This window comes from Typopeltis vanoorti, chromosome 11 (assembly GCF_054136105.1).
Source record: "Typopeltis vanoorti isolate ZY-2024b chromosome 11, IOZ_Tvanoo_1.0, whole genome shotgun sequence".
Classification (NCBI taxonomy): Eukaryota; Metazoa; Arthropoda; class Arachnida; order Uropygi; family Thelyphonidae; genus Typopeltis; species Typopeltis vanoorti.
The window spans coordinates 140,084,353-140,107,246 of NC_143559.1; the positions used below are offsets into that span (position 1 = coordinate 140,084,353).

At 38.6% G+C, this 22,894-nt stretch overlaps 1 protein-coding gene across 1 annotated transcript in view; it reads right to left on the reverse strand.

Moving 5' to 3' along the window:
• LOC150102119 (uncharacterized) overlaps positions 1 to 22,894 on the reverse strand; it is a 163,780-nt gene that overhangs the window by 13,540 nt on the left and 127,346 nt on the right. The window contains exons 3-4 of the mRNA XM_090400528.1: positions 21,542 to 21,727; positions 1,102 to 1,208 (exon numbers count right to left, since the gene is read on the reverse strand). Coding sequence (XP_090256654.1) covers positions 1,102 to 1,208; positions 21,542 to 21,727 — 293 coding nt within the window. The remainder of the gene's footprint in view (positions 1 to 1,101; positions 1,209 to 21,541; positions 21,728 to 22,894) is intronic.

Sequence of the window (22,894 nt, forward strand, 5' to 3'; positions counted from 1 at the left end):
CCTCAAAGGAGTCCAAAGACTCATCGAGGGGGAGGGCACCTACTCTACAACACTCCGTCTCCATCACTCCATCCACCAACTACGTTCTTCATCTATACCAACGCCATCTACCGCCGACCACCACCACCACTAGTATTTCACGGACAATGACAAAATCCATGCCCACGGCGGGATTCCAACCCGCAGCATTTTGGCTGGAAAGTAGATACGCTAACCATTCGGCCAACCAGAATGGTCATTATTTTCCAATAATATACTCATATATAATAATAAAATATGAAATATATTCTATATTTATTATCTGTATTTGTACCTTCGATATACAAAGCGAAGTGTGCAATTAATTTTTGTTCTTGATAACAAACAAACAGAGAACACGTATGGTAAAAAAATGACATACTAACTGTGAATATGTCACTCGGCAGGTGTCGTTATTCTCGCATCCTGCCAATCGACAGTCGTTGTTCGTATTGTCAGATGGCGATCTATTTTTATCCCAGAGAACGCGATTCCACTACTTCAGAGTCCAATGGCAGCTAGAGTTACACAACTCCACACGGCGATTGGCGTTGCCCTTGCTGAAGTTAAGTTTGAATTAGGCTGATGGATCGTGGAAGCCCATGTTCGTCAGCACTCGACAAATAGTTGTGCTCACATTACTGGCAGATACATTTCAGAACTGATTAGCGAGTGTTGCAAACGAAGACATGAGATTATTTCATGCCATCCGCTTCAGCACCCGGTTGTACCTACCACGGAAAATAGTGCCTCTCTGGGATTTTATGTGCTCAACCAGGTCCCGATAGTTTCTGTTGCCTACTTCTATGCATTTCCAGTTCAAAGTAGCCTTACTTACACTGGATCAGGAGTCGGCAGCTGGAAGGAAACTTCCTGAGCTGAGATTTTGAAAAGGTGACATCCTTTGTGATGGGTGCGTTGAAAGTCACGTGTTCTTGCTTTTAAACATGTATGAGCCATGGTTGTGACATATACGTCAATCGAGTTCCAAGAAGGGTCGATCCGTAATCGTAAATAATGTAATTTTATTTATTCCATTTGCTTTTGCAAAATTGGTTAAGAGTTCTGAGCTAAAACACTTACCTAAATCCGAGAGCTTCAGAAAATATCTGAAGCATATGATATTCACAACCACCACTGGGAATCAGGTGTCCATTCTCGTCCGAACGTAGTTCAAATATTGTATCCAACTAAAAATGCAAATAGTGCATACATCATATACGTTGCAAAGCTGCATTTCTGAATTCAAATAATAATAATAATAATAATAATAATAATAATAATAATAATAAAAGTTTTTTTTTCAATTTCTTGAATAATTTATTGATCTCTCAAATATTTACATATATACAATGATCACTTTGATTGACATTCGTTATATTATTTTACAAGGTTCAGCACTAAATGCTAGATATAATGAAATTTCAATAATAATGATGATAACATAGTTTGTTTGCTATTTTTTTAAATAACGATCACAGTAAGAAGATACAATTATATAGTTCAAAGTTACACAAGTTATATAATATTACATGTAGTTTACTATTTTTTTGAAAGTTTTAGAAAGCGTGATTATACACGGTATTTACACATATGCAATTAAAATATTATAATTATAATTCTCACTAACATACAATGTAAACTCATTATTTACATAATTTTTAATGAGGATTACGTGTAGATGAGTGAGAGAAGTTAATTCCACCTACTTCGATGCTTGGGTTGGCTTTTGTGAATAGAGTGGGACTTAGGCTTCACTATTTATGTTTTTTCTACTGTTCATGTATGGGGTGTTGGCATTGGATGCTGATGATTTGTGAAGTGTATATTAGTATTAATGGTATTTTAATGGTATTTTATCTTCGTTGGTATGTTTTCCAAAGTTCGTTTTTTAATGTTCTGTATGTGGCTATGTGTTTTAAGTTTCTTGGTAGGTTGTTGAGTTGCGTGGGTATCTTATGTGATCTCACAAAAGAGCCGTATGAGTTGTTAAAGGGTATAGGGATGTACAGGGTTGTTGTAGGTCGTGTTATACGATTGTGCCCCTGTTGTTTCGATAGATGATGTTGAAGTAATTCCTTGTTAATGTCATGTAGTATCAGGTTTTTAGTGTTCAGAATTCTGTGTGTCGCCATGTGCGGGTTAGATATTGGTTGTTGCATGTAAGTGATATAATAAGTTTAGTATAATCCTTTATCCAAGTGTGGGCAAACAAAATTTGCGCCTGAAAGTATCTTCAGGACTGGGGTAAGGTAGTGCAACACCAGGCGACTCCTTGCAAAGGTGGAGCAAGCTACTAAGACTCCTATCTCAGTATCTTGGGGGCAAACGTTGTTTGCTCATACTTGGATAAAGGATTAAACTAAACTTATTATATTCTAACCAAGTGAAAAATAAACTTTCAACATCTTTCTGTAAATCCAGAGTAACTTATTAAAAAAGGTGGCACACCATTTGGCAACTCCTATAGGTGGAGATGACCTGCTAATATTTCTGACTGGTATCTCCAGATGTGTGTGAATGTTTTTGATGAGAACGGACGTTCTCATCTAAAGTTTGATTACATTGCATACGAGGTTTCTCAGTAATCTCACATTGCACTGGTGCTAACACAGTGTGATTCCTACTGTCTCTCCCTCTGCACGAAAAGTGCAAGAGGTCAAATGGCCGGCAGGCCCCACCCGCAATGAGGACCAGTGGTGGTATTAAGGTTTTATAGGGAGGTAGGTTTCTAACTGTGGCCAAGTAAGATATTGATACTCCATTTCCCAACTAGTAGGTTCTAAGAAGACTTTGCTAGTAGACTAACTCAGTCTACAGGACATTTGCTGGCAGGCTTCAAGCCCTGCGGGATCATATATTGCTAGTAGTCCGTCTAGGTCTACAGGATACTTTGCTGGCAGGCCCCCGGCCCTGCAGGATTATTATACTGCTTTTAACCCATCTCTGCTGGCAGGAAATCGCCACTTTGAGATGGACAACATCAAAGATCACATCCAGTTCCTTAACAAGGAGCAGTCTCTAGAGGTGCTCAAACTTATAATAAGCAAATTAGAAACTGACTGGCCAGGATTTATAAAAGAGTACATTCACTCTAATGATGGAGAAGAGGAGGAGAATGAGATCTCACAAGAGGACCTCATTGCTGCTCTGTCACCAAAATCCCCCTGTCAAAACATTTCTCAAGGGGAGCACTCTTACAAAAGAAGAAGAATCATAGAAGACCAGATGGATGAAGACACATTTACATTAGAAGTCCCAAAGAACATCGAAAAGGTTCCACCAGTAATACTAAGGGACAAGGACGAATGGACCACTGTCACAACAGCCCTTAGGGAACACAAAATTGCATATTCCTGGGCAAAAAATCAAGATGAAGGAGTCAAAATCCAACCAGCCTCAGTCACTGACTACAGACAGCTGACAAGACTAATGGATAACAAAAGTCTCCCATATCATACCAGCGAGAAAAATCTCAAGGTTGTGCTTCGCGGAGTGACCGAGGGTGTCACCTGTGAAGAGGTCACCACTGACCTTATGAGTAGGAACCTAACACCAGTGAAAGTGAGCAGGATGCTCAGGGCAGATAAAAGGCCAATGCCACTGATACTCGTAGAAATTGATAAGACACAGAAAGAGATTTATGAATTAACAACGATATGTGGTCTCAGAATTTCTACTGAACCACTAAGGAAGAAGTCGACAGCTGGGCAGTGCCAAAGGTTTGGCCATGCCCAAAAACTCTGCAAGGCAAATTACAGATGTTTAAAATGTGGCGAGGGCCACCAGACATTCATGTGTACAAAACCAAGATCCACTCCAGCTAAATGCGCAAATTGTGGAGCACCTCACCCTGCAAACTACAAGGGATGCATTACACACCCAAATAACCGAGGGTTACAAAGAAACTACCCCTCCAACACAATTCAGCGATGCTCAAGTCAGCGATGCTAATCACACCCCAGCCCAAACTATCAGTAGCCCAACAACTCAAGAAAGGAAACAAATGCCTAAAACTTATGCAGAGGCAGCACGAACAAAAGCTACTCCATCTCATGACCATATAGGCTCAAATCTAACATCAGTACTTACTGCCTCACTAGCTACCATTTTACAAGAATTCAGTATGACGAATCCTTCACCGTCCTCCACGAAAAGATTCCTACAAGGTACCCACTCAATTCTGACAGGCGTCAACAATGAATAGAAGAAAATTCCATCCCAACTCTCTCATGATCACTGCATGGAATGCCAACAGACTCAGTAATAAATCCCTAGAACTAGAAGAGTTCTCTCACAGGCACAATCCTGACATAATACTGGTAAACGAAACACATCTCAGGCCAGCTAATAATCCCAAATTACGGAACTATACTATGTACAAAACAGATAGACTAACCGGAAGTGGAGGAGGAACAGCTATATACATTAAAAACTATCTAAGTCACAATGTTCTGACCAATCCCCAAACCAAGAACCTAGAGATAACAGGCATTGAAGTTAATACCAACAACGGTGGCAATATCAAAATCTACGCTGTATATAATCCACCCAGCATTCCATTGCTGGTATCTGATTTGGACTCCATTCTCGGCTTCACCGACTCCATCATCATGGCTGGTGACTTTAATGCCAAACATACAGCCTGGCATAGCTCCACAATCAATGACAAAGGTCGAATTCTAAACCATTACGCAACGCAAAATTCTATTGTTGTAACCGGACACACAGAGCCCACCCATCATAGCTCAACTGGAAGTTCAGATGTTCTTGACATAGTTGTCCTCAAAAACATCAGATACCAATATCAGCTGGAAGCAATAAATGAACTTTCATCAGATCACAACCCTATTCTGCTTCAACTTGGTACACAAGAACAATTCTCCCCTCCCCACTCTTTCATATCTTGGGACAAACTCTCCAGAATCTTACCTGATCACATTGGCCCAGTCCCTACTATTCACACTAAAGAGGAGATAGAAATGGGTGCAAACAACTTTACCAATCAAATCAAAAATGCAATAAAGGCAGTTACTCAAACCACAGTTTTTCACCCTAGTGGACGGATCCCCGAGGAAATTATGGATTTAATTAGACTGAAAAACAAAGCCAGAAAGCGGTATCATAACACAAGAGCCCCTCAAGATAAAGCAAATTTGAACAAATTAAACAGACAAGTACGTGAAGCCCTCCAGACACATCGAAACCAAGAGTGGGAATCTAAGCTAACAAAATTAAACCCTGAGGACAACTCCATATGGAAGTTTCTGAGAACCTTCCGCACCAAAAGGCAACTTTTACCCCCAATGTGAGCTATTCCTCGAAAGGAATAGCTCACAATGATGGGGAAAAAGCAGAGGAAAAAGGAAAAAGCCGACAGCTTGGAAAGTCAATGCAACCCCTCATATGAAAATTTGAACATCAATCTCATCTACAAGATTCACCGCCGAGTTAGGCAGGCCATAACAGAACAAAAAGATGATCTAGAATCTCTCACACCCACTTCTCCAATAGAAGTTATAAACATTATAACCCACCTGAACAACAATAAAGCTCCAGGCCCAGATGGAATCACAAACAGAATAATTAAACTTTTCCCAGAAAAGCCATTGTACATCTAGTCAACATAATTAATGTCATCCTCAGATTCCAGTATTTCCCTTTAACATGGAAAATTGCAGATGTCACACCAATCAAAAAGATGGGAAAAAACGCTCAACTCCCTGAAAACTACAGACCTATCAGTCTTCTGTCTAACCTTGGAAAGATTGCAGAAAAAGTAATCCTTACTAGACTTCAATCACAAACGGACCAACTACATATAATCCCAAATCAGCAATTTGGATTCAGAAAAAACCACTCCACCTGTGGATCTGCTGAACGGTGGAGTGGTTTTTTCTGCAATAATTCACTCTTACCTCAGAGACAGATACATGCAAGTCAAAATAAATGAAACTGTATCAACCAGACGCAAGGCTCTGGCGGGTGTGCCGCAGGGCTCACTCTTGGCCCCCTTGCTGTTTTCTATCTATATTGCTGATATCCCTCAAAACCCAAGCTCAACAATCACTGCATTATATGCTGATGACACTGCATTATTAGCAAGATCTCTCAGCCCAAAACTGGCTAATAAGAGACTCCAATGCAGCATTCACACGCTGGAAAGATGGTTTATGGACTGGAGAATTCAAACCAATCCACAGAAGAGTTCAGCCATACTGTTCACTAGAAAAAAGCCTCAAATCAAGGAAGATATACATTTGCTAGGTGTTAAAGTCCAATGGAAGAATACAGTCAAATATCTTGGAGTAATTCTGGATAAAAAACTACAATTCACCAACCATATAGAACACATAAGTTCAAAGACGTCTAAAGCAATAGCGCAGCTCTACCCCATGATCAACAGAAAAAGTAAATTAGATACTCAGAACAAACTGCTCATATACAAGATGGTAATACGCCCAGGCATAACTTATGCATCTCCTGCGTGGAGTCACACTTCGAAAACAAATATTCAGAAGCTGCAGAGAATACAAAACAAATGTCTGAGAATGAGTTTAGATGCTCCATGGTTTATCAGAATCTTCCAAATCCACAGAGACGTCAGCATTCCCTACATCACAACTCTTCTTCATGACCTAGCTGAAAAGTTTTTCAATAAGACAATTAATCATCCGAACCCACTGATCAAGCAAGCTTCAGAATATAAGGAAGCAGATTTCTGCAAATACAAGAGACCCAAGTCAATTCTATGCTCAGCTGAACAGAGTTAATCTCACTGCCCTTTCAGGGCGAGCTTAAAGCTCAATAATTCTCCACCCAAAGAACTTTCCTTTCCAGATGGAGGGGAATATGAAAAGCATTTATGCTTCACCCATCAAGTCAGTACCGTTATGCGTTATGCCGTTATGATATCTCCACTTGGGCCTGGCTCCCACTGAAGAGACATCAGTTACCAGAACCCGAGAGAGAACTCCTATTCCAGTCCTACTGCCTTGGTAAGAACCCTTTGTTTTGTTTTTTTGTTTTCGTTTCTTTTTCCTTGGTTCTTTGTGTTCCACCTGTACCTTAGTGTAACAGGTATCTCTTTTTTTTTCTAAAGCATGTCTTCGGCTCTTCTGAGAGTAAGAATCCTCGGGTTCGAAATTGACCCAAGTGGCCAGAAGAGGACGTTTGCGAAAGCTCTGGTTGACTGCGTCGGGGCAGACAATATTTCTGGCTTTTCCCCCTATGGGGGGGAAAGATATCAAGTAGTGTCTAAGAATACCAATACAAGAGAGAAACTATTGCAAGGGGTTAAATGTGAAGGAAAAATTTGCCACCCATTTGTTGTGGGAAGCATTGCTAAAAGAATGCGAATAGACCGTTTCCCTCTAGAATACCTTGAAGGAGGCAACGATATTATCACTCAAGTTTTTTTTTTTAAATGGGGAACCGTACTAGACATTCAAGTAGGCAAAGACGCTGACTTCCCTGAATGGATGCCGGGAGAAGTCACGTTCTCGCTAACAATGAAGGAGGAAGTCCCAAATTTTATCATGCTTGGATCGGCCAGGGTAATGGTTAGTTACCCTGGAGTAAAAAGGCAATGTTAGAAATACGGCTCCCTCAGTCACCTCGGAGCCCAGTGCCCCAAACTGAAATGTAAGAACTGCCTCACAGCGGGCCATTCACTGGCACAATGCCAGTCGGCATGGTTAAAATGCGCCGCTACCGACCATAAAGTGGACACTTGTCCGATGAGAAACCTTGCAGCAAAAATAGGAGGCAATATCACGCCAGCACCGAAGCACCAGGAAAAAATGTCAATGCCGCGGAACCAAATGATTTCCCAACCCTGAAGGCTGCGCATGAAAGGACAGCAACAAGGAATCATACCGCCACATCGCAAAATGAAGTAACAGAGAAACCGACAGACAATACTGTAGAAGCAGCCAGGAAAGACGCAAAGTATGAGGAGCCAGCCAACGACCAAACCACCGCCACAGAAAATACAAAGAAACACCAGCAGGAAGTTCCTATCACGGTAGTTGAAGAAACAACAGAAGAAGACACAGTAGAAAGGGAAATTCATAGCGAAGAAACCGCACAAAAAAGGCCAGGCAGCCCTGAAGAAGGGAATGTGAAAAAACCAAAACCAGGGAGTCTGCTGAACCTGAAAAGGTAACAGCAGAACCCACAAAGTACCCTTATGCAAAAGCCAATACCACGATACTGCATCTGCTAAAAAGACTTCCCCGAGGAAGCGATGGTTTTACGAAATGGAATAGAAACATTCGGGGATATCCTACTTATCCTCAAAGGGAAAAAAGGGCCTAAAGTGGTAAGCGCAGATTGGAACGATATGTTTGTCGAAGACATAGACGAAATCACTCCAGAACAAATCGAAGAATTTATTGATGCAAAGGACGACGCAGGAGCAGCATTTTACAGAGGCCTAGGAATGCTAAACTACTCCCCCGGAGAAAAGTTAGCAGATCACATCCTCAAAACCCACAACAACAGAAAGCAGGAGGATGTAAGTCTTGCTTAACACGCGGACAAGTCAGTAGATTCGTCGTATAGAGCTGCCAGACTCGGGGGGAAAAAAAAAAGGAAAAGAAAGAAGAAGGAAGGGAAAAAAAATTTTTTTTTTCCTCTTTTCTTTTTCTCTTTCCCTTTCAGATTAGAATTTTTTTTTTGCTATGAAAAGGTATTTGTCTATTCCACAGGAGGGGGTACCTGAGAACCTGGGCTGCGAAGGCCTACATCGAGGCGGTGCAGCTCCTTGTGGGCTGTATCACCCAGGCCAGGCTCTTCTGATCATTCAGCATGAAATTACGAAATTCACCTAGTTTCTTATTTCTTTGGTTCTGTTTACAAATTGTTATATGTAATTTTTAATGTTATTTACTAGTTCCTCTTTTTCATGTGGTGCTTCTTTCATTTGTTTTTCCCCACTTTCCTCGGGCAGACACCTGAAGAGGTGACTGACCGGGAAAAGCTGAAAAGAACGGATGGAGGGAGATAATGTCGGAGATCTGCTTGGCACTGGCATTTGAGTTAGGCCAAGTAGGTCGACTGAGGCCACTTTAACAACATACTACTATCAACTCTATCTTTTCTCCTCCCCTCTCACTATCAGGCTGACTCTCAGCACAACTTTTTTAAATCTAACGAGGCCACTGATGAAAGGCATAAACTCCCATTTTACCTCAATAAAGGTCGAAACTAGTTTGGGTAGTGGTCCTTCCCTTAATGCATAACATTATACATATCCGAAAGGAGATGTGTTTTGCATTATGGGAGATATTGAGATAGGAGTGTTGGTAGCTTGCTCCACCTTTGTAAGGAGTCGTCCATGTGTTACACCACCTTACCCCAGTCCTGAAGATACTTTCAGGCGCAAACTTTGTTTGCTCACGCTTGGATAAAAGATTAAACTAAACTTATTATATTCTAACCAAGTGAAAAATAAACTTTATACATTAACGATGTATATGTCTAAATCACTGTTGACACGATTTTCCTGTGTAATGTTTCTAATTTTGTTAGGTGGCTGTTTGATGTTTTTTTTTTTATGTTGGATGGAATAATGTCTTTTACTTGGAAAAGTTTTGCTGCGATGATCTGGAGTTTGGTGTGTAGGTATTCTATGTTTTGTCATTTAAGGTGGGAATCTATATAGAGACCGAAGTATTTTGCGTGTGTTATGGTTTGATTTCGGAACACTGGCAGGTATTTTTGTTGTTAAGGCAGCGGTATGCGTGACAATGTATCGATAGTGATGCGGGGTGTATGATTCTTGGGTTGTGTATTATCAACATCTGCGTTTTGGTGCCGTGGATTAGAATTGCGTTTTGGGGGAAGTGTGTTGTGATTTCGTTTAGGTCTTGTTGTGCTTTGCAGAGAGCTGTGTTAATGTCTGTGTGGATTGCTAGTAGTGCAGTGTCATCTGCGTATTGAAATATTTGGCTTCATATGGATATGTTATGAACATCGTTAATGTATATGTTGAATAGAGCGGGTGATAATATGGCACATTGAGGTACACCGTGTTTTCTTTGTACACCCCGACTGTGACATGTACCTATTTTTGTTACTTGTATTCTGTTTGAGAGTAGTTCCTGTAGAACCATGTATGCAGTGTTCCTCTTATACTTATTGAGTATAGTTTGGTGAGTAGTATGTCATGTTCAAGTGTATCAAATGCTTTGGTTAGGTCCAGCAGTATAAGGACGGCGTACTTGTTTTTGTCGAAAGCTTGGTTTATTGTTTTGTCAATGTCTTCTAATAAAGTGATGGCGCTTTTTGTTTTCCGAAAACGGTATTAGTTTTGTGAGATGATGTTGCACTTCTGTAAATAGTTCAATAGTCTCGTGTGTGTATGTCATTTTTTCTAGAATTTTTGAGATGACTGGTAGTGTAGCTATTGGTCTGTAGTTTTGAGTATCGTTTCTTTTACCGGGTTTGTATTGTATTTGCAATTTTTAGTTGTTGTGGAATAATGCCTGTGTCCAATATTGTGTTCATGAGTCTTATTTTGTCGATTGTATAGTCTTTGGTTTGTTGTAGGAGTGAGTGATTCTTTCAGTTCCTGTTTTGTTACGGGTGGAAAATTCATCGTTTTTTTGTAGACTTTGTGTCGGTAGTTTTGTGTTGAGAGTTGGAAGTTTGTCTTTTTTGATTTGTGTGATATTGTTTGTGAAGGCATGGTTGAATGAGTTTGCTAGTTTCTCTTGGTTTGTATCCTAACTGAAGCGTTTTGCAATAAAATATTGTGCCGAAGTTTTCTTTTTTCGAGTTACTAATTCGTTGAGTGTAGCCCATGTTTGCGTAATGTTGTCGTTATATTCCATGAATTTTTGGAAGTAGTAGTGTCTTTTTGCCCTGCGCATTTTTGTTGTTAATTGATTTCTTGTATAAGGTTTGTAAATGTGTGCTACCGGGTGACTTTTTTTTGAGTTTTTTTTCCATAGATTTTCTTTTAAAGTAATACTATTTAGTATGTCGTCATTTATACATGGATTCTTATCCGTTTGTCGCCTCGTTTGTGTAGGCTTTGTTGCTTTTTTGTATATTTCAGTGAATTTAAGTTAAAAATTCTCGTATAATGTTACAGGATCATTTATTTTAAGTAGGAAATTCCAGTCTGTATTTATTACTTATTTATCGACGAAGTTGAGACAATGTAGTGATCTGATTTTTTATGACGTTAATTATTGAAGATGTATATATATGGATGGGAGCCGGTATATTGACATGATCAGTGCATGATTGTGTTAGTGAGTTATCGAGTATTTCTTCTCTTGTTGGGGAGTTAATGGTAGGGTTTATGTTATACTGACTTATTATATCAAGATATGTGTTAGTGGTTGAAGAAGCGTGGTCAAGCGTATTTATGTTAATGTCTCCTATTAGGATGAGCCTGTGTATTGTACGGGTTCGATGCTGCTTAGCCATGCTTCTAACCCGTTAAGAAATCGAACTGGATTATTATCTGAAGCTCTGTATATTGTGTTTATTGTGTATATTTGATACTATTGTGGCTATTTGTGAGTTCCAAAATTAGTGTTTCCGCATGTTCGAAGTGAGTTTGTTTTTCTGTCACATTGTATTTTTATTTGATAAATGCCGCAATGCCACCTCTTGTTTTGTTTGGTCTACATACGTTATAGGTTTGGTAATTATTCATGTTGTATGCCTAAATTTCTGTGTCGTTTATGGCAACTTCGGACAGTATTAGCGCATCTATGTTTATCATGGTGTAGTTGAGCTGTGTTATCAATGTATGACAGTGTTTTTTTATACTTCGTACGTTTGTGTGTACGACAATGAAGTTGGTATTGGTGGAAATGTTGTCCGACCATTTCTTCAAAGAGTCAAAGACCTTGAAGTTTGTATTGTCTGACTGTATATGTTCGCCTATGTTTGAGATCTCCATTAAATAGTTTTTAAGTGATTTCTAATCTTGTTCTTAAGGATGTGAAGAGTTAGTGTTTTATATTCGTAGGCTGTGTAAGTCGGGTTCACATGTAATCATATAAACTCGAGTGTTTTCATTCTTTGTCATAAATATCTGTGAATCCTTAGTCCACAGGAAGTTGTAGTGTTTCTCTGTTTTTGTCTTCCTTGCTTTTATAAAAGATTTTTGAAGTATGGAGTCCAGTGTTCAGTTATATAGATTGGTGTTGGGAGTTTTTTGTCAGTTAGGATCGATGGTTTATGCCTGGTGTTCTTGCTTGCTGCAAGAATGGAGTCTCTCTCAGACTTCAGTTGGTCAATTGAGCGATCATTGGCGGCTGTCTCTCTTTTTTTTTTTTTTGTGGGCTTCAGTTAATAGAGATGATGTCTATGGTTGCAATTTGAATCCCAATTTTGCTGCCAATCAGATGCATTGTGTTGCTTAAATCTTCTGTATTTTCTTTTGTTATTCCCTCAATTTGAAGTTCTTTTTTCTTTCTTTTTGTAGCACGTGCTCCATTTGACACTGGAGTCTGTTTACCTCTTTCCGCAGGCAGTTCTTCATTTTCGCGCTTGAGTGTTTCTTATGTTTCAATAAAGACAAAATTAACGCTACCGTTAATTTTGTCTTTATATCTCTCACGGTTCCTAACATTTCTTCAGAGGTCTCTTATTGAACTGTATGAATGGGTTCATACTCCTCAATTTTTTTATTGATTTGTTCCATGTGTGTATTTAGCAAGTCTTCCACCATGAGTTCAAATGAATCAAAGTTATCTGTAATTTTAGGATCAGGAAGCGGCTTACCGTGATGGGCGTCGTTACTTTTCTTTGATGTCTGTTCTTTGTTCTTCGCTTTCTCACTGCATTGTAGACTTCGCCATTCGGTCCGTTTCATAGCTCCTTTTGCTTTATGCGATCCCTGAACAGTGGAAATGTTCTGTTTGCCACATCCAGAACAATGCGGCCCTTCCCCTTCGTTCATTAATGGCTTTTTGTACTTGTTACAGCTCATAGTGCTTTACCTTCGCTGTCTCGGTGACCGTTAGACTTTCTTCCCGTTAGCGACTATAGTGCGACTTTTAAAATGGCGACGTCCTTTGTTCTTCGTTGACTGGTGACTGCAGTACACTCTATGAACTTACAACACTGAAAATTTGAATCTTACTTATCCGGCTGTGGTTATTTGAACGTCCCTGTCTTCAGCGTGACTAGTAGAATGAAATAGCAACACTTTCAAGTTAAAGAGATCAGTTAAAAACCACTTTAAACCTATAAAACCAGGAGCAGCGATAACAACGTACGTTGTTATCTCTGTACGTTGTTATAATAATAATAATAATAATAATAATAATAATAATAATAATAATAATAATAATAATAATAATATTACTTAATGACACTAGAAATTTTAATTTTGATCAAGCGAAATATATACAAGCAATTTCAGCTGACGAACACTATAAATACCTAGGAATATTAGAAGCCAATAATATTCTCCACACGAAAAAAAATAAACAACAGGCAGAGGCAGAATACACTAAAAGAGTTAGACATATTCTGAAGACAAACCTAAATGTCTTAAACACAGAGTAACGAATTCTTGGACTATACCTGTCATCTGATACACAGCTGGCATAATAGATTGGGCAAAAGAAGACCTGGACAAACTGGATTACAAAACTAGAAAATTTAAGAATATGGTTCATGCATTACATCCACGAAGTGATGTTGACCAGTTGTGCCTACCAAGGTGAATAGATGGACGGGGTCTGCTGCAAGTGCGACAGAGAGTGCAGGAAGAAGAAATTAGTTTAAGACGTTATATCGACAATAGCTCTGAGCCAATGCTTCAAGAAATTACACAAGGGCCTTCTTAAAGCAATAGGAAACATTATCTGATTACAAAAAGGAACAACAAAATAACTGATATGTGCGATGGAAAAATAAACCTTTCATGGCATTCTTCGAGATACTGAGGACAAACTTGACGTGAACAAGACGTGGAAATGGATGCAATATGGATATATTAAAACAGAAACAGAAGGATTTATTCTAGCAGCTCAAGAACAGGCATTACCAACTAATGCAATGAAAACAAAAATTTTGAACATCAGTAATAAAAGTAAATGCAGATTGCAGATTATGCGATCAGAAAGATGAGACCGTAGAACATCTAATCAGTGACTGCAGCAAAATCGCTCAAATTGACTATAAATACCGCCAAGATCAAGTGGCCAAAATAGATCATTGGCATGTATGCAAAAAAAAAATGTGGCTTTCCTACTTCTGATAACTGGTGGCAGTATAAAATTGAGACAGTATTGGAAAACGAAACAATAAAAGTCCTCTGGGTCTTTAGAATACGAACTAATGTGCATTTGGAACACAATAGACCTGATATTACAATTATCGAACATCGACAAGTTTGGATTACTGATATCACAGCCCCCACTGATAACAACATTAACAACCTAGAAATGGAAAAAAATTACTAAATATCGAGATCTGGCAATCGAAGTTAGTCGACTGTGGGCTTAAACACACCAAATTCATCCCAATAGTTATCGGTGCACTTGGTGCAACTTCAAAGAAGCTATCCACTATTTACAGCAATTAAACAGCAAATAAGCGACCTGTTATGACCTACAAAACACCTTTACTAGGAACAGTCCATGTTTTAGGACCCTACCTAATGGACTATTCTTAGATTCTTTGGTAGAATCTGAATTGTTTTGTATTACCAGTCAAACTTTTGTTTAAATTATGTCTTGTTTTCACTGTGTATCAATTATGAGAATAAATAAATAAATAATTAAATAATAATAAAACCAAAGAGAAAATGATCCTAACAACAGTGGTAGATGGAATGAAGGAATAAGACGAAACATTGGATCAATGTATTTGGATGAGGACAGTGTATGGATGTTGAGCAGTAACAGCTGCTCATGTTTTCCCATGACTAGAAGACAGCGCATGAAGGCAAATTTAGTGGCGCAGTGAATGTAGGAGAACCAAAGGATGGACAGTGACTGGTCATGTGTAGTATAGCGCGGTTTGCATGTCTGCATGAGGAAGACGATTATCTGACAATGGAAACGGGTGGTAGAAATCCGGCGTGAATCCAAATGGCATTGCTGGTGTGCCTTCGGTTACCAAACTGACAGTGGCTAGGAGTAGACCGATCTATGGTATAGAGGGGTGGTTAAGAATATGGTTAGTTGCCCAAATGGGAGCAAACATTTGCATATGTGGAGATAGATAACGAGAGATAGAGAGAAAGAGAGAGAGGATTTTCTGCTATTCAGATTTGTAAGTTAATTTATGTTAGATAATGACTGATAGCAAATGTCGTTACTTTACATTTTTCATCTCGATCTGTAAAGTTTGTCTCCAATGAAGATAATCTCAATATTTTTGTTAATTCGATTGCATGAAATTAACCTTTTACAAATCAGTAGTTATATGGCATTTCTGCGAAGGCAAAGCTGTTAAAAGCGACATTTTTCCATCACACACATACGGATCAGAAACATGGAACACAACAAGACAAGAAGAGACTCTCACGATAACTCAGCTTGCAATAGAACGAGGATTTGTAACATCAGCAAAATGGAACATTTTAGAAATATGGAACTATGCCAGAGATCTGACGTAAAAGATGTGGTAACTGCACTATACGAAAGCAAGATGAGATGGGAAGGCCACACAGCAAGACTAAAGGATAACAGATAGTTATATGGCATATTCAATTGGTAACCACAAATAAAGAGAAAAAAAGAAAGACCACATACACGATGGAAAGACCCATTAGTGAAACCTATGGGTATAACACGGAAGAGAGATGCTCGTGATCGTTGGAGGCGTCTTGGTGATCTGCACTCATATGGAAATCCTGAATGAAACACAGGTGCATCAAAGTACGTGTAATCATGTAAACACAGTACTATTTGTTGATTAACCAAACTTTCCTGCATGGGCTGATCACAAAAAAATTTTATAAAGCATGTTTTTTAATTCGTTTAGAAATATTAACTGTTTTAAAAAAACTTTCATTTGTATCTTACTCTTATTCGTAGAATCGGTGAATTCACGGTCGCCTTTATACAGGTAATGCATGACGACAAACAAAATCACAAACCAGAATGCAGCAGAGATATCTTTCTTTTCATTACCACGATTACTGCGATCATATTTGCATTCTGCACTAAATCAATCTTTTCAAATAACCTGAAGATGATATTCGGAATCCACAGCTTACAGGTGGTTAATTTATCAGACATTCTTTTAACGTCATTTACGTATATCTGCTTAAAGAATGCCAACTCTAAGTACACACTTATAACATCTATTAGCAGCTCACATCGTCTTTTCCGATATTCTTTCATGAGGCATATGATTTTTGCTTGGACCTTTCCAAACAACGTAGAACACATTTACATTCCAAATTTGTAGACTAGAAGTTTCCATCGTTTAATGTATTCGTGTGGTATATCATCGTAAATAAGCACGATTTTATAGCATCACACAGCGTACATTAATATCCAGCGAGAATTCGCAATGCGTTTGAAATATCGACTCAGATGTGATTTCATTTGAGACAGACGTACAAGCACTTGCACTATACGAACAGTAGTCATACTTAGTTATTCTAGAAAAACGAATCCCATTCTAACTAATGAGAACCCATTGGTTTACCAAAAATGGCATCACATTTTGTTCCGCTAAGGAGATGCATAACTAAATATCATACGTGAATAATGTATGATATGACAATGCTAGGCTCTCACAAACAATAGATAATTTTGAAGTTTTCTCTTTTATTTTCTTTTTATTAATTTACCAGTATACGAGGAGAAATGTATTCGCATTTTTTCAGTTCTTAGGGGTCTTGTCTGAAAAATACTACAGAATGTTTGCTGCCATTTGATGATCTTATCGATTCTGATTTGATGGATGGTTCTGGAAAACGAAAAGTCACTTCTCTCATCAAATTGATTTTGCCGATCGGGAGAGGAAATTTCGGTAATCATTGAAAATTAAAAATTGTATACAATTGTATTTTTTTCCTGGAAGGTGTCGTTTCAACTCCGAATCTATATAACTGGGAGGAGACACAATACGTCGTCTTTTAACAAATGTTGAGATCCGACGGGAGCTTTCTGAACTAATGTGCATTGCTTACCTTGTGGTGGGGTACTCCGGTAGTAGATATTTAAGTGGATACAGAACGAAAGCGATTGTGCTTACAATTTTTGAAATTTTGCAACTAAAATTTTCTGTTGACTTAAACCAAAATAAAAGTATCGTTCAACATGACAAAATTTCATGCCAGATGAGGAGTCGTCCGGTTAAGAATGGATTTTGCTATTTTCTTCAAGGAGTAAGGACAAACATGCAAAGATAACTGATAACAAGGAAAGAGTGGATAATAATTACTTTAAAATTATATGCGTGATGTTATGATTCCAACAGACAGACGTGCGAAAGCGTAACTGTAAATGGAAGAAATATAACGCATTTAAAATACAAGTATGCTGATGACATAGAAGCTAGATGCATATGAATTATGGGTTTGGAGACGCTTACTAAGAATACCATGGACTGCAAAGCAAACCAATAAATCAGTGATAGACAGAATAAAGCCAGATTGTTCCCTTGAAGCTATGATCATTAAGCAAAAATTGTCATACTTCGGACATATTATGCGAGCAAATGACAGTCTGGCGAAGATGATGATGCTTGCTAAAGTTGATGGAAGCAGGAGAAGAGGAAGACCAAGAATTAGATGGGTGGATGGAGTTAAAGAAGCAACTGGAGTGCGCTTGGAGGTTCTGAAAGACATGGTCAGGGACAGATCGGAATGGAGAGTGTATGTTCGTGGAGTCGCCAGGAGTCGGAAACGACTCGATGGATCATAACAACAACAAAAATGCTGATGACATAGTAATCACTACAGACCTGCATGAAAAATCAGAAAATATCCTGACCAAGCTGCATCAAATAAGTAATAAATATTATTAGAAAATTAATTATAGTAAAACAGAACAAATGGCAATATGAAGAAAAAGAGAACCAATCCTAAAGTAAATATGAAACAATGATTTAGAACAAGTAAAGAAATTCAATTACCTAAGCTCAATGATCACTGAAGATCTAAACTACTTTGGAAACATAAAACATAGAATCAGTCATGGATGGTTAATGACAATACAATGATAATTCTCACAGTACTCCACGACTCAGAATATTATGCCTTAAAAAACGAAATGGATGAAATGAAATACCTAAGAAAAATTAATAGAACAATCTGTACAGAAAGAAAAGCAAATGAGAAAATCAGAGAACTTAACTTATTTAAATTAAGGGGATATTAAATCCCACATTGTTTTAAAACCGAATAAGAAACTCAAAGATTGGAATCAGAGAGTTTCTTGCCGAATATAGTATAGTAAACTATAAAGTATCGGCGATCACTAAGCGTCCGCTAAATGCAAGTGGCCCAGCACGTAGTGCAATACCGGAAATCTCGCAGCAAAGTCGGTAATATCCCCTTAATTTAAATAATGTTTTTGTTGCCGAAATGAAGCTTATTAGCTCTTTATATTTAAGTAACTTAATGGTTGCACCTGTTCGGAAACTCATATAGCAGAGTATAAAGTTCTTTTCGCTATACACTTTGGTATTAACTCGGTCTAGCTACTCACTGATGAAGCCTCAAAAAAGGCTGAAACCGGTCTGGGTAGTGACCTCACCACCATAATGTAATAACAGCATACATTTCCTAGGAAATGTGTTTTTACATTATGGTAAATACCTAAGAATAGTGATCAGAACTTTACCGACTTTGCTGCGAGATTTCCGGTATTGCACTACGTGCTGGGCCACTTGCATTTAGCGGACGCTTAGTGATCGCCGATACTTTATAGTTTACTATACTATATTCGGCAAGAAACTCTCTGATTCCAATCTTTGAGTTTCTTATTCGGTTTTAAAACAATGTGGGATTTAATATCCCCTTAATTTAAATAATGTTTTTGTTGCCGAAATGAAGCCTGTTGGCTCTTTATATTTAAGTAACTTAATGGTTGCACCTGTTCGGAAACTCATATAGCAGAGTATAAAGTTCTTTTCGCTATACACTTTGGTATTAACTCGGTCTAGCTACTCACTGATGAAGCCTCAAAAAAGGCTGAAACCGGTCTGGGTAGTGACCTCACCACCATAATGTAATAACAGCATACATTTCCTAGGAAATGTGTTTTTACATTATGGTAAATACCTAAGAATAGTGATCAGAACTTTACCGACTTTGCTGCGAGATTTCCGGTATTGCACTACGTGCTGGGCCACTTGCATTTAGCGGACGCTTAGTGATCGCCGATACTTTATAGTTTACTATACTATATTCGGCAAGAAACTCTCTGATTCCAATCTTTGAGTTTCTTATTTCTTATTCGGTTTTAAAACAATGTGGGATTTAAGATTTAATATCCCCTTAATTTAAATAATGTTTTTGTTGCCGAAATGAAGCTTATTAGCTCTTTATATTTAAGAGAACTTAACTTTAAAGAAACGTTAATTACAGCACTAAAAAGCTGGCACTTATGCAAGTTTGGACATGTTTAAAGAATGAACCCAGAATGACTACCAAACATATTATTAAATGGTATAATTGAAGGACAGCCTGGCAGAGGAAGACCAAGAAAGAAATGGATTAACAACATTAAAGAAAACACTCACTTAAACTCCACAACAGAAGTACATAAAAAACAGCAGATAGAAAGAAAGAGCAAAAATTCCTCTTTGAGGAATTCAACCAACTATGAGTGAATGAGGAGAAGAAGATATGGGAAATTGCAGATTGTGAAACACTGTGTTTTATGCCAAACGGTATGAAGATGATAGTTCTGAGTCAGCGCAAAAGAAACATCTTCTAGAAATCCTCGATTGAATAACTTTAAATAAGTGAAGAAACGGTGGCCGTAATGTGATTAAACTAGAGAAATGTCGGCTGACTTACGTGGGCTGCGGCCACAATGAGTTCTTTTCCTTTTAAATTAACTTGGCTGTCTCTCTTTGGAGTGAGTGGTTTTTCGTGTTGAAAGCGTTTGTTCTTCTCGTTCCATCTGTTCATGTATCGTACGGAATCCATAATTTCATTTTGAACTGAAATTCACAATACTTTCTTAAACCACCGACTATCATGTGAAGAAATTCATTAAACGCTGATTGATAGAAAGACAATAAATAAGTTATATTCGAATTAAGTAAGTATTGAAACTGTGATGTATAATTACTTATTGATTTATTTCACAAAGGGCCATAATCTGCTCTAATTTAAGAAATAAATGGGGAAACTCAGTCATGTACTGCTTATACAAAAGAAATTCGCCGAAAAGTATTTAAGTGAAGCAACTTAAACACAACTCAGGAGGTCTGAAATAAAGCTCAGCAGGCCAAAAGAGAGAATTCATTTGAAAGATATGAACTGTTTCTTCACCTACAGAAAATAATATGAATTGGGTTTGACAATAGTCCACTTGAAATGTGTTACCCACTATGACATACACTGCTTGGAATGAAGTCTGCCCATGGGAACACCCAATTCCCATGGGCAAGATGAGTAGAACTATATAGCGAATCATGTGTTTCTAGCCAGCAGAAATTGAAGGAATATGATGCTCTCGATCTGTGCAACTGTGCTCGAGTGAAATAGCTACGAGATGGGAACTGACGGAGATTTGAAAGAGGCGTTGTGGTAGGATGGCATGCTGGTCTATCATTTCGTCCAAATGTTGAGAAATTGGGTCATCTGAAGTTAATAGCCAGTTACACCATACTGAGATGGAAGCGTATACAGTGTACACCCTTATAGCGTATAGTACGATTCACACTACACCCTCTACCGTGCATCTGGACGGGTGTGTGCGTTTGGCAGATGTCATGTGAATTTCTCTTACTGGAGTCTGTAATCGTGATGGTATGGTACTTTTTGTTCTAGTTTGGCCTCGGACCTTCATCTCTGTCTGTGGTTTTGTTAAATCTTCGTCATCAAAATCATTTGATGATTTTGTCATCAAACTTCCAGAGTTATCTTAACTTAAACAACTCCTACTTTGTGTGGCTTCTACGGAAATGACCGTTGTCACACCACACTTAACTGACCCCCCAAGGACCCTGATCTTAACCCTACTGAAAATGTGTGGGAAGAACCACACCATCGGGTGAGATCAAGGCGTCCTCACCGCAATGGTCCAGGACCTCATTACATGCCTACAGGAAGAATTGTCCGAATTTCTCATTGACTGCTAGTGCACCTTTGTTGATAGCATGTCCCGCTGGATTGCTGAAGTCATCGTAACCAAAGCAGGTCCTACATCTTATGAAGGTGGGCGGGATGGCAGTTTGTTCCTCACACTATGGAGCTCGTTGACTTATTTACAAGCAGTGTACAACCAGTGAAGTTCATGTCAATTGCAAAAACACTCACTCATTTAATGCCCAAAAAATATTCTTCTACATTGGCGAGAAATATTCGAAACTAGAAAGGAAGAACGAAAACATATTGATTTCTTACCTGAACGAGCTGAAAGCCTCCTCTCTGATTATCCTCAGAAACGGGATAGATGAAGGTGACATCATACATGCAGACCGAAGATACGTTTAGCCTGGAAAGCCAAGATTCATCAGAGGTCTTCGATGGGAGAAACATGAACCATCGGATTGACAGCGGGGTGCACTCGCCTTGGGCCATCTGAAAAAACTGAAAGTGTTCGCGTAAGATAAGAAACCATCCAACTTGGTGGTGCAACTAAGAGTAAGAACGATTGGCTCAAGCTAATCATTCTTACTTTCACATTAAAAGAAAAATTTGCATGCGGAAAATTATATATGAAATGAGAAGAGGAGAAAGAAGGAATTATTTAGGACGCATTGATTGGTGGGAGATCTAGATATGAAATGCATAGAAAGCATTCACATTGTCAGGAAAGTATCCTTCTTGAATAGAAAAGTATTATTAAATAGGAAAGCGAAGTATACCCGATGGTTATAATGAATTACCGCTTTCGAAGAAGTTTTACTGCTAGTTCCAGACTTGTGTGACGATCATGTGATGACCACTAAAATCAAGCATAGCAGAGTAAACAGACACACGTCCGTTCTTTGTACCTCGTCCAGAAATGTGGATAGTCACTCGGATGCAGTGCGCCATAAATACACTCCATAAGTTCATTATACACTTTTAAGCAGAGAGAATATGAATATTTAATCTACAACTGCTATGAAGATTTCTTTTACATGATTTTCATCCACAAAATATTGTGGTCCTATACAACATTAGTATCGGAGTGAGTTAAAGAACTTTTTTGCCTACTTGTATTAATGCATATGTAACCTTTTCGTTTTTTCATATCCCAGAGATCCTCTCTTTGAGATCAAGCAGAACGTTTTTCAAGCCGCTTCAGGTTTCTAATAAATATGACGGCGGATTCAGACTTGGTATAAAAGTTCATCTCTCACCTAATGACAATAATAAACATCCATACCCACGGTGGGATTCAAACAACGACTTGTTAGCTGGAGCGTGGATATGCTAACCAGTCGACAACCAGGCAGGACAGTTCAGTACAAGCGTTATGTAATTCATACTTGGAAAAATGGATTATGAAATCCAAGTGAGCTACAAGTGCGGAAAAACGGGCAAGGATGGATGACGAATATTGCAAAAATGTTCTTCAACGTCATATTCGATTGTTCCATCCTTGCCGAAACGCTACATCTTTCGGGCAGTGGAGATGCTTCTGGAAACTGAGGATATTAATCGAATCGAGTGGCCAGCACTCTCTCCAGAAGTCAACACATTAAAACACGCTGCGGACGCGATACGGAAATGCATTGCTGATCGAAATTTGTCTCCAGAAAACAAACA